Genomic DNA, 13,462 nt, shown 5'->3' with positions numbered 1-13,462 from the left:
ACATTTTATTTGGTAATGCTATAAGCCTTTTCCTTTGGTTTAAATGGCATATTTAATTTCTCTTGATGGCCACAACTGGACCACCATCCCTGCTGTTATATTTTTGCCTCAGTGGATTACCTATACAGTATTGCAGAATATTTTCTGTATCCGTTTGCAATCCAAGACTGATACGTGTTAGACAGCAGATCTCCTTTCAGTCCGATTCTATGTGAAGAATAAAGACTGTTTTCCTTCCTATTTAAAAAAAACACGTAGATTTTTAAATATGTACCTTATGATGTACTCTTCCATTTCTCTGGATCTGGACTAATTTCCACCATAAACAGTCATTAAACATTGAATTGAGCTGAATTTGTCAAATACCTGTTTAAAGATAATGATCCAAAATCCTCATAAGATTTCTGAAAAATGCATAACTCCGTCAAATCTTAAGTTATAATGGAAAAGTTGTGCAGAAATTAAAATCACAATGAAATGGAAGCAGTGTGCCTGCAGTTATTTGAGATTCACAGTGCATCTCCATTGAAGCAAGCATGATATTAGGAGATGGGAAGAGAAGTAAAACTATGTTAACAATGGAGCAATTATGGCTATTCTGCAGGGAGATTGATGAGGCAGAACATGACTCTCTTGAAGCATGTGTCTTGGAATTAACTGAATCATTGGATCAGCAGTCATTCAGCGAACAACTCCACTGGAACAACCACGTCAATCTTTTCTTCTTGATTGATTAAGGTGGAATATTTTGCTCCTTGGCCAGCCTTGAAACAGCAATTGGCAATTAATTAGATAATGACCATTGTTTAAATACTACATTCAGGAAACGCCTCTCACTTCTTTTTAGTCAACTGCCATTTTAATTTCCAGTTCCAATGAAACCGTCTAGTTCACTGAGGATATAAATTGCCAGTCATCTCTTGCACAACTGAAGGTTTCATTTATCGACCCTCTGAAAATGCAAATAGTGAACGGTTTGTATTATTTCAATGAAGCAATTGGGAAGAAATCAGTTCCTGGTCAGTGGCCAGATTTGAGAGATTCAGGTCTGCTCCACCATTCAACATGATCACGGCTGATCATCCACTTCCCCACCTTATCCCCGTACAGTAAAATCCCTTCTATCCAGCACGTGCACGGATCGCGGATGCCAGATACACAAATTTTCCAGTTCACTGAGGCACCATGAACCAAAGTCACTGCCTCACTTTGATTTTTTGTGCACTATTTTAATTTATTTTTGTCAGGTTTATATATGAACGTGTGTGTACTGTGATGTTGCTACAAAACAACGAATTCTGTGACTTGTTCAGGACAATAAATTCTGAATCTAATTCTGACAAGTACAATGCCCAACTAATGAACCTGCATTACAAATAAACAGCTGAAAAGACAAAAGACTGTGCAAAATGTAAAGAAATTTGAAAAAAAAGAATCAGAATACTCGTTCTTCATTATGTAAATTTCACTTTAATCAGCTAATTCCCATAATTTACAAAATTTAAATCCAAAACCCGATTACTGGCGCTGCTGCATTAATGGTACTGCCATCGTGATGAAGTTCCCTTCTCCAAATTTACAGATAAGGCCTTACTAAATTTAAATTCAATTTTTAAATTTAGACATACAGCACAGTAACAGGCCATTTCGGCCTACCAGTCCGTGCCATTTAATTTACACCCAATTAACCTACACCCCCAGTATGTTTTGAACGGTGGGATGAAACCGGAGTCCCTGGGGAAAACCCATGAGGGCACGGGGAGAAAGTACAAACTCCTTACAGACAGCGTGGGATTTGAACCCTGGTCCCGATTGCTTGTGCTGTCAAGGCATTCCGCTAACCGCTATATCAACTGTGCTGCCCCTAATATACTTATTAGTAATAAAAATAAAGACTCTTACTCGGCAAGGATCGGGAGACACTTTGGGAGAGTCGCCCCAGCTGTGAGTGGCATCGGTTGGTTCTTCATCCTTGGCACTGCCATTTTATTCAAACACAACTTATTTGAAATTTCTTCAAACAGCTGTTGCAGGCAGGCCACAGCCTGGGCGCTCTGCTGGATGAATGTTTGCTCCCAACTTCACGTTGCGTTGTAGAACATTTAATTTTATGATTTTAAACATTGATTATAAACATTTATTCTTTCATATAAATTTAAATTTTAATTAATTTATTTATTTACTTGATTTTTTTTTGCTGATTGGTTGGGTCGCCAATTGGTTGAATTCCAGATATAGTAGATTTTACTGTATCTCAACAACACCCCGCTCTGTAATTGGATCCTGAACTTCCTAGCAGAAAGACCACAGTCTGTCTGGGTCAGTAGCAGAATATTGAGCAACTTCACACTGAGGACTGGTGCATCTCAGGGCTGTGTACTCTGCCCTCAAGAGCGGGCTGTATGGCCTGATACAGCTCTAATAGTGACATCAAGTTTGTAGATGACACAACAGTAGTTGATCTCATCATCAGTAACAATGGTTGCACAACAGAGAAGAGGCAGAAATTCTTGTGAAATGGTGCAAAAGTAACAACCTGAGTCTCAACGTGGACAAGATGAAGGATCGTGGACTTCAGGAGGACTAGGAATGACCACCCTGCACTACACATCAACAACTCTGTAGTAGAGAGAGTGGAGAGCATCAAGTTCCTTGGAGTTCACTTAATGAGTGACCTATCATGACTATCTCCTTGCTTTTTAGGAAGGCACAACAGTGACTGCACTTTCTGAGAATACTAAAGCTGGGGAGGCTACCAGACCTATTTATGTCAACCTTCCATAAGAGTTCTATCAAGAGCGTTCTGGCTGGATTCATCACACTGTGGCATGGTTTCTGCAAAGAAATGGATTGGAGGTCAATCCACAGGACAATCAGAGTGGCAGACAGGATCACTGGAGTTTCGCTTCCCCTCACTGATGTGATCATTGTCTGAAGAGGGTGCTCAAAATCATTGAGAATCCATTCCACCCTGCACACAGCATCTTTCAGCTGCTCCTGTCGGAAAAGTGATACAAGAGTACCAGAGCCAGCACCACCAGGTTGAGCAACAGCTTCTTCCCACAGGCAGTGAGAATGCTGAACGACCAAAGGAATTCCTCATGTTAACCATCCGAGACTCTCATTTGCACAAAACAAAATGTATCTATTTATTTATCTATTTATTTTTAAAGGATAAAGTACTTGTCCTGTATATGTATTGTTTTTCCGAATGTGTGTTCTGTCTGGTTGTGTGTCTGCATGTTTTTTACCGAGGACCGGAGAATTCTGTCAGGTGTGCTTGTACAATCAGATGACAATAAACTTGACTTGACTCTATGATAAAGAGAAAAAAATTACCTCCTCCTTGAACATATTGAAAGAAGACCCCATTGTCTGATATATAATTTTATGTTGAACACCCTCAAGGAGAAGAAACCTTTTCCAGTTGTGATACTGAATACCATATCCTACATCTCAAGGTAGTGATGCACTTGTTCGAGACTTCTCAGCTATCCCCCTGCATCTAATCCTTCTGGCTTTGTCAGAATTGATTTCTGTGAGATCCCCACTCCAAAATCTCAGTGGTTAGAGCACTGGTCTTGTAAACCAGGGGTCGTGAGTTTGTTCCTCATTTCTGTAAGGGGTGCTGGAGAAGTGGCGACTCTCTGCCTTCTTACAGTAGATAAAGCTAAAGAAATTCATGTATGTTACATTCTAAATATAGAATTATGTGACAGTAATGGGACCTTTACTTTCAACTCATCAGCAAATACAGGCACAACCCATCCAATCACTCGCCATTATCAGATAAGTAAATCTTTATTGTACTCCGTCCATGGGAAGAATTTTTTTTCCTCAGATAGGGAAATTAAAATTTAAGCTGAGAGCCTTATCAAGACCTTGTATAGCTGTATGAAGACATCCTTTTCTCTCAAATCCTCTTGGAATGAAAGTCAACATACCATTATTTTTCATAGCTGCTTTTTTGTGCTCTGAAATTTGATTAAATTGAGGCCAATAGATTACAATTTTAGAAGTGATGCAGAGCCGTTAAAAGTAAACATGTTGTGACACTGACAAAAAGTGCTTTCCTTTGAGGATGGTGTTGGCTGACCATTGCACATCAGTGCTTCGAATAATTGAAGCCATGTTTCGCTCAGTGAGACAGCGCATCTAACAATAAGATCAACAACATGGTGCACCTGACAGAGCTAATGCCAATTAGTTCCAGTGAGGCAGGTTCAACCCTGCCCTCTGGAGCTGTCTGTGTGAGTTTGTCTGTTCTCCTTGTGATCACGCGAGTTTTCTTCGGGTGCACTGGTTTGTTCCCACATCTTAAAGACCTGCTTGTTTATAGGTTAAGTGGCCAGTGTAAATTACTGTTTGTGTGTAAACTGCAGAATCCGGTGGATTTCATGGGAATAGTAAAATGAGATGCGTGTCAGATTAATTGAACTAAGTGCCTGCTGGTTGATGTGTACCCTCTGGTCTGGAGATGTGACTCGATGCTCCAAACTTTTCAGGAGAAAAACCCTGTTCCCTTTTTTTTTTCTTAATATGTTAAATGCGCAGTGCGCACATTTAGAGAATGGACAAGTTCCAAACAAAATCTCTCTCTCATTATCATTTTAAATATTCAAATGCAGCGGATCATTATAACTAACCAAAAGAACAGATTAATGACACTAGAAGTGGGTCAATCTGCCATGCATTTGTGCTTAGTTGTGTTTTTACCTTGTTAAGATGCTGGGAATGTCTTAAGACCTATCATTTACTTACAGGAGAGAAAAGATCGAAATCCTTAGATAAAATTTAAAAATGAATTCATACCTCACCAATTCTTGACTCGAATATTTCCTGGTGAGAGATGCTGCTACTGAGAATCCCAATTAATCACCACTGGCTGATGCCTCAGGAAACGCTGTCATCCTCCAGGGATTCAAGTGTTTAATGAACATTATCCTGACCTTTCAATCCTTTTGCAACAATCTGTGCAGAAGCTGGTTTCTTTTTTAAAACCTTCATTTGCTCCTTCCTGCCCATTCCACTCCATTCCCAGATCCTTATGGGATACAGTAATTAGTTTGACCAACCACAAACACACTTTCCAGAGTACTCCACTGCAAGCGAGGAGATAGAGCAATCATTGTTCAAATAGTTCTTATGTTTTGTGTTGCTTTGGATAGTCAATTTAGCAAACTGTTCTCATTGGCTTGCAGGCCATGCTCAGAACAGTGTGTTGGGAGCCCTGTTAATACTTGGTCCTATTTTGATAGTGGATGCCATCACATATTGACTATTCAGAGATCCAAGGAATTATGCGTGGAAGAAAAAAGATTTCTCCACTGATACTTGTTTTTCTAAGACATTGTAATGGAGACATAGCATTGTTGATGGGGGCCTTATTTAACACATTGCTGCTGTCTTATCTTAAACAACAATAACCAAGTAATGCCATAGCTAGGAATAACAAACATCATGTTGATAGGCATAAAAAAAAATCACATATCAGTGCTTAATAATTTGTTGGGAGGAAGGGCAAGTTACATCAAAGGAATCACTGGAAATAGTTGATAGGTAGAATTCCCACTTTGAAAACAATCATTGATATGGCCCAAAATTCTAACTGTTTTGAAGTATCCTTTTTCCTTGTGCTTTTGCCCAGACACACTAACTTTTTATGATGTTATTTTTGTTTTGGATGTTCTGCTTTTCAAAGAAAATCTGTCTTTTATTCAGAAGTGGTAAACTGGTGAAGTTTGCTTAAAACTACTGAAACACGAAAATAATTCCAATGTGGCTTTGACTCAACTAACTTTTAATTATTAACATTCACATAAAGCTTTTAAAAAAAATATACTAAGGTATATTAATTGGTGCATTTAAATCTTTTAAAATGTTCCTTTTGGACTCTTTGCAACCACCTTAATTTTCTTAAAGACCCAATGCTGAGTCCAATTAGCTTAAACTTCCAATAAAGCAAAAGAGAGCTCCATTTACTCTATGTAGTGGCATCCAAATTGATTTCAGAAGACCTGAAGGCATATTTACAATGAATTAAAGACTTCCAAAGTAGAGGCACTATTTTGATAAAGGAAATGATGGTGAATGCCAGTTTATCTGTAGAGCTGGTGTCGGCCTTTTGGAAATAATTCAAAAGATCAGGGGAATTTGATTTGTGTTGGATACAAATTAAATTTGTAATCTGTATTTAATCCTGTGACATTTTGTACTGGTTACTTTGGTTGATTGGATTGGCTGTGGGACATTGATGGGGGAAAACACAAAGTTCATATTTCATTCATTTATTTCCTTTTGTTGCAGATTCCCCAGATAAGCTATGCATCCACAGCCCCAGAGCTTAGTGACAACAGCAGGTACGATTTTTTCTCCCGAGTGGTTCCATCAGACACCTTTCAGACGCAGGCCATGGTTGATATTGTCAAAGCGTTACGATGGAATTATGTCTCGACCTTGGCCTCTGTGGGAAGCTATGGAGAGAGTGGAGTGGAAGCCTTCGTACAGAAATCTCGGGAAGACGGTCAGTATTCTTTAACTTTTACTCTCATCAGGTATCATTATTTAACATCCATGTGGTTTAAAATAGCTATTTGTGAGCCAGTTTTGAGCTGGATCAGATAAAACCATGCAACAGATTCAACAACCTGTATCAAAAACAAAATGAAGAATGGCAAACAGAAGTAGCAATTATATCATGTGTTAAACAGCTTCAACAACAGAATAAAGAGCAAATTATTGTGGTCATTCCAGCACAATAAACAATTGGCAGAATTCTGAAGATGTGAAATGCAGCCTCCAGACTTTGAGTGAACTACAATTTCAGAGATACAGCTGTTGAAGTCTAATTCAACATTCTATCCAAGCATTTCAAAATCAGAAATTTTGGAAGACTTGTTCTTTTTCTTGAACAACTGAAAGCAGAATTGCGAGTTAATATGCTGTTGAGATTTATTTGATGTGTCAGATTAACAATTCACTTGTTGGGTCAGAGACAAAGCCGACCAATTATATAATCCCAGGATGACTCACTGCATGTGGCAGTGCCTTTATTTCAAGTTGATAGATTCTTTTGAGTAAAGAATTATTCATTGAAATTAAGACAGACAGAAGGTTGTTGGATGACATAGCTTGATGTTAAATACATAACTTGATAATTGGAAATAATCATCGTAACTTTGAAGGCATAATCTCATATCTGTGCATTTGGATGTGTGACATTATCTTCTGTGTTGTATTATTATTTTATATTTTTTAAATATATTTACAACAGAATGATTTACATATTATAGTTAGGCTTTGGCATTTTTGTGCATGCTGAACTTGCAGAGACATAAGAAGAGGGGAATTAATTTATTATACATTAAAATTGTGTGGAACTTCAATTTCAGTGATTCTGTTGAGGAGAAATCAAAATTGGTTGGTCTGAGTATTGGTCAATTTTGCAGTAGCTAGTGTAGGCCATAGTTTTTGCCTGTTTGTTTCCTTGAGGATTGTTTTTTTTTAGGCTGTTGAAGATTGCACCATCTAACTTCATGCACCTTTGGACAATAATGTTTGAAGATCTTCGTGGAGATTTGATTTGTTTTCCAGATCGTGTATGAGAGGGTGAGAAATGAAAGTTAACTAGAGATATATGGGAAAAGGCAATGCACTAATGTTGTGTATCAATCACCTATGATGGATGGTGGATATTATGATGGATGGTAGATTGTAAAATGTTTCCGATATCTTGTCTCCAGCTCAACAAATCATAATGCCCAAATGTCAGTCACCAGCATTTAATATAAACCTTTGGAAACAAGTGGTATCTGAATTTCCTCAGGCAATGATGTTTAGACAGCTGAAGATAAACATTGCAAAGTACTGTGAATGAATAATTCCTTATCTTTTTTTTTGACATTTGCATCTTTTTCTGGCTCATTTAGTGTTGACTCTGCTTCTCTTCCTCCTTCTCTACATCATTTAAAAAAAAAGCAAAGCACTGATGTGAAATATCAATGAAGGGCCTCTTTAACGCACACTGCCTACTTCTTTAAAACCATTGCATACTGAGATCATTGGTATCAGACCAAATTAATAAGAAGTACCAGTTAATGTTATTTAACTGAAATCATCCATAAGAGATGAAAGGTATTCCTCACAACAGGATAAGTTCTCATTTTATTGAAGCAGGCATCTATGTGGTTATCATCCAACATCCCCCCATAGAAGTGTGATTGGTATGCCTGGCTTACCCCAATAAATCTGGCATTTCATGTAAAAGATGACGGATATTTGCGATAATGGCTTCATCATTTTCAATAGCATCTCCTCTGCTCCATTTCTCTCAAACTTTGGCAGTGCTGTGTCCCAAGGGGAGAACAAAGGAAAATGTAATCTTAAGGCATATTATGCTTTTACTACTTATGTGCTCCTTAATTTTCAGACAGGTGATATAATATCCAGGTCTCATTTCCAAATGAAAGAGTACATTGTGCAGAGAATTGGAATTGGGATGCATATCTTAAAATACCAAAGGAAATGAAATTCTGATGAAGCTCATTTTCTCCATGCATTTATTTATGACAATTCTTCTTGTTCCTGGGATTATTTCTACCCCATTACTATTGTCACTTGGCAATGACAGTAGGTTCATACAAAACCTGCTGGATACTGTTCAGATTGCAGCAGGGTGGCTAGTGTCTGACCTGGTGTAGAAGTTTACCTTGGGCCAGTCATTGTTCAACTTTGACCTGTTTCCGCACTTAAAGGTAGGAGGCCTCTGGAGTTACTGGACAGAGTTCATGTTGTGAAGTAAGTCTCATGAAACCATCCTTGGCCTTGTACATCTGTGAAAAGTGTAATCTGGGGACACACATCCATGATTATGGAAAGGCTGAGGAGGAGCAAGGCAGCTAATGTTATGGGAATAAATACAGCATGAGAATATGACAATTTGTAGTGTAGCTGCTGTATGTTAAAGATAACTGTAAAAAGGGTATTTTGCAACAGTAAATTCTTACATGAACCATAAATGTAATAAAATATAAGCAGGAAATAGAAACTGCTTTTCATTAAAGTCTCACTTAAATAATCAGTTCCATATACCTACTGGAGACTTCATCAAAGTTGGTCAATTTTGCATTGAAGCTGGAGATGCAACTTTGCACACGTCAAGAGATGCATTCTTTTATATCACAGGGCAGCAACAGCCATGGGGGACAAATAATTAGTTTCCCAAGGGTAATGTCCCACAATTCCATTAGTGCGCCAATGCTGCTCTTGTTTGATGCACATTAACAGAGAGAGTGTATTATTCCCATAAGAAATTCGCCCAGTGGTAATGTATGATATGCAAATAGATGGTTTCCTGGAATCTGCTTCAAACATTAATATTATGACAATCCCTTGAATGTAATAATAATTGACTGAATTCATTCCCAGCAGTAGCATCTTACTTTTGTGTACACAATAGTTGACACCACTGCAAAACTCTCATAAGCATGAATGAACTTAGTAGGAGGAGACCAGAGCATTACAAAGTGGTTACACAAGGTTTTTATCTCGAGATGCAGTTGTGATTGCAGGGTAAGAGGTGGTCAGAAAAGCTAATCAAAAGGGCTTGAAACAGCTGTTATTGCATGAGGTATACTTGAGGCAATGGGCTTTAATTATAACTGCTTCTGCCAGCTGGAACTGGAGACGGAATATGACTATGATACATTTATGAACAGTTTGCCTGTATTTTATTGGAATCCACACAAGGTTAACTAGGAACCTCATTGTATTAGATCAACTCAAATTAGTTATTCAAACCATGCTCCTCTTACAACAATGGGACTTTGATGCAATTATTCAGTTGTAACAGTTGAAAATGAGCTGTATTACTTGAGTGACCTCATGTCGAAGAACAGTAGGTTTGTAAAACAGCATTTGGAAGTATTACTTGAAGAAGAGGAAACATGTGAGTGTTCATTTTATAATTTACCTGGTGAGTTTTTAATATTTTAAAAATCTGTTTTAGCTGCATTCTGCACCAACATTTGCAGGGATGGAAGAAACTGGAAACATTTTTGGCAGCTATATGTACACGCACAATTGTTTATTTTGCAAACACGGGACTTGCAGATTTTTGCTCAACAGAGATATGAGGGGATGAATGGAATTGGGTCATCCATTGTCTTGTTAAATGCTGGTGGTGGCTCAATGTGTTAATTGGTTCCTGTGCTCCTGATGTCAGTGAAGTGTTGTTACACATGTGGGTTAATTGCTGTGTTCTGCTTGCAGACATGGAAGGTGGAGATGGTACAACTAGTAAACATTAAATCCTCAATTGTTTAAACCCCCAAATAATGCAAGGAAGGAGAAGCAAGGCAAAGGAGGTTTCTAAGACTGAGGGTAGGAACTTGAATAACTTTTCAGGTTAGATGCCACTTGTGGTAGGAATGAGATGAATAAGTTGGATTGTATTCAGTTATTGTGGCTGAGGATTGGAGGATATTCTGGTGGTAAACCACTGTTACAGCGTGATTGGCTGCTATTGACTGGACACACCTCCTGAGACCAATCCTACCCATAGCTCCTTGCAGGCTACCCCTTTATTTTTTGCTCTGATCGGTCAAGGAGTTGGATGGTTGTTTGTTCGTGTTCCATCTTTAGTTATTAAAAGCCTGATTGTTTCACTACTTGGCCCTTTGTGAATTATTGATGGTACATCAATTCCAAAAAGTATTTACATGCCAGAATTTTAAAAAGGGCAACATTAAAATCCCCGGCATCTAATATGAAGTGAACATTAGCAATGCTGTCCTTTATTGTGTTGAGTACAATAAAGTTGTGTCTTGTCATGAATATATACTTTCTTGATCGTTTGAGTGAATACTAATGACAGACTATTAGTACATAGTTAACATTCTACCAAACATTTCACATATTGCATTCAGTAAATCTCACAAACAATTAGAATAAATTTTCTTCGTATTACAGTTTTACTTTGGTTGCAGCATCAAGGACATTTTTATGAAGCCATTTGAGGAAAGTTGCTATAACAAGGACGAGTTAATTTCATGAGTCAAGATTCCTTTATTTTCATATAATAGTGCTGTACATGTAATATTACATGAAACTGCCTTCTGCCTGCTGTAAGGCAAAGAGTCGCCATTAGTATCACCCAGCATTCCTTGCAGTGAGAGAGAAAGAGAGACAAAAGAGAGTCCTTTTATAGTCTCTGAATGTCCGTGGATTTGCCTCCAATGCTCATATAGCATCTGCAGCTGCACCGATTCCTGTCCAAACCTCTGACACAATCGAGAAGCCTTCAGTGCCTGTGGCCCTTTGGGAGCCATTCTTGCCCTCAATTACAGCTCTGAAACATGGTTCCCATGAAAGAGTCTCCAGCAGCCCATAGCCCATTCAGGCCACCCGTGCTTGAGTCATCCATATTTTGTGTGGGTCCCACTGCCGCTGAGCCCTGCGCTGGACCACTCCTGTGATCACCTTCCTGTAAGGTCATCTCCTTCTCAATCGAGGTGTGTTCTTCCCATTTCTGGTGCCCTCCCCCATTCTGCTGCTCCCCTTGGAGTCTGTAACCCCTTGTGCCCACTTGCAGCAAAGCCGCTACCATCTTGGTCTCCAGAGTTGCAGGATTTTACTTACAAAAACCCTTCTTCCTTTAAGAGATACAGGAGTATCAGAGCCAGAACCACCAGCTTACGAAACAGTTTCTTCCCATGGGCAATGAGAATGCTGAATGACTGAAGGAACTGCTCACACTAACCATCCGAGGCTCTCGTAGTCACAAGCATTATTTATTTACATATATGAATACTTGTCCTACATGTGTATTGATTGTCTTTGTGTATGCCCAGTTTTGCATCTGCATGTTTTGCACCGAGGACTGGAGAATGCTGTTTTGTCAGGTTGTACTTGTGCAATCAGATGATAATAAACTTGACTAACAGGCCAATTTAAGTCTGTATAGAGCTGCAGGCATTAATATGGGCGGTTGAACCCTTTGGAATAGCACTGTGTCACCTGTGACTGGCACCTCTGTCGTTACAGCCGCTCCAACTGCCATGATCATTTGAACCAAGACCAAGACCATTTCCCTGCTGCCAAATCCATTCCTCTCTCCGGCATCAGTCAGAAAATTGAGCCAGATTAATTTCAAACTTTTGTTACGTATGGCAGCAAGAAGGCCTTTGAATAATGCAGTTGCCTCATCACTAAAATCACATTTCCAACTGGAAAACTCACTTAAGTCCATCCTTGTGCTAATTCATCTCCTGCTGAAAGTTTTATTCAAGTTTATTGTCTTCTTATTGCACAAGTACAATCTGTTAAAACGCGTTCTCTGGTCCTCGATACAAAACATACAGACACACAACACACATACAGACAAGCAATACACATGCAGGACAAGTATGCATACATATAAATAAATATTGTTTCACGAATATGAGCGTCTCGGATGATTGGTGAGAGCAGTTCAGCGTAATCACTGCCCCTTGCGAAGAAATTAATCCTCAGCCTAGTGGTGCTGGCTCTGATGCTCCTGTATCTCTTACCCGGTGGGAGTGTCTGCAAGATGTTGTGTGCGGAGTGGAAGGGGTCCTCGATGATTTTGTGTGCCCTCTTCAGACAACATTACTGCAGGTTATTCTACCTGAAGTAAACATGAAATCATCCACAACTCCATTGCAGTGGTCCATTTGCTTATCACTCATGGCTTGTTAATCTGCAGTGGCTCCTTGTTAAATAATAGCTTAATCTAAAATTTGTTTTCAAAATTGATTTCCCCCCCCCCCTCCAAATTCCTTTATGTGCCTTCATGATCTTTTTTATGTTTTTTTACTTCTGGCATTTATTTACCCCTGAATTTAATTGCTCCACCATGAGCTACCACGTCTTCTGCTGCTGAGGGCAAAAGCTCTGAAATTCCTTCATTTTTAACTTTCCACTCCTTCTTAAAATGTTCTTATAATCTATTACTTCAACCAAATTTCATCTATTCTTGTATCACCTTTGGTGGCTTGATGTAACTCTTATTTAAGGTCCTGCGAAAGACCTTGGGAAAATTTACTTTTTACAAATGCATTTCAAATTCTGATTGAGAATATGATGGATGGCTAAATGTTTCTTCAGTGCACCTGCTCAAGTCTCTGGTGGTGTAGGGGTCTTAGTCAAACTTAAAGTGGGAGCTTATCATAATCAATCCTTAGATGATCTAAACAGATGTGTACTCTCTGGTCAGGACTGCCAAATTTGAACACAGCTTGGAAACTTGATTTCACCACTTTAGATTTACCAAGGGAGTGATTGAATGTCATTTATATGGATCTTAAATCTTGCAAAATCATCTTGCCTGATAACAACACTGAAAATGAAGTGCGTAAAGACTAATTGCACCTTCATTTATTATCTTGTAAATTACTGCACTGCAAAGAATCGCCATTTTCAAAAACTCCCTGAGCATGGAGCC

The 13,462-nt window shown here is 38.8% G+C and overlaps 1 protein-coding gene and 1 long non-coding RNA gene across 4 annotated transcripts in view; one reads left to right on the top strand and one right to left on the bottom strand.

The window, feature by feature from the left end:
- The window catches only part of LOC138765048 (metabotropic glutamate receptor 4-like), a 972,526-nt gene that overhangs the window by 285,802 nt on the left and 673,262 nt on the right, over positions 1-13,462 (top strand). For all 3 annotated transcript variants that reach the window (XM_069941699.1, XM_069941700.1, XM_069941701.1), the window contains exon 3: positions 6,307-6,523. In XM_069941699.1, the coding sequence (XP_069797800.1) occupies positions 6,307-6,523 (217 nt within the window). The remainder of the gene's footprint in view (positions 1-6,306; positions 6,524-13,462) is intronic.
- Positions 6,272-13,462, bottom strand: part of LOC138765051 (uncharacterized) — a 38,645-nt gene continuing 31,454 nt past the window's right edge. The window contains exons 2-3 of the long non-coding RNA XR_011358439.1: positions 8,238-8,345; positions 6,272-6,647 (exon numbers count right to left, since the gene is read on the bottom strand). This is a non-coding gene — a long non-coding RNA (uncharacterized lncRNA). The remainder of the gene's footprint in view (positions 6,648-8,237; positions 8,346-13,462) is intronic.

Source organism: Narcine bancroftii, chromosome 5 (assembly GCF_036971445.1).
Source record: "Narcine bancroftii isolate sNarBan1 chromosome 5, sNarBan1.hap1, whole genome shotgun sequence".
Taxonomy (NCBI): Eukaryota; Metazoa; Chordata; class Chondrichthyes; order Torpediniformes; family Narcinidae; genus Narcine; species Narcine bancroftii.
This window is presented reverse-complemented; position numbering and strand designations above follow the sequence as displayed.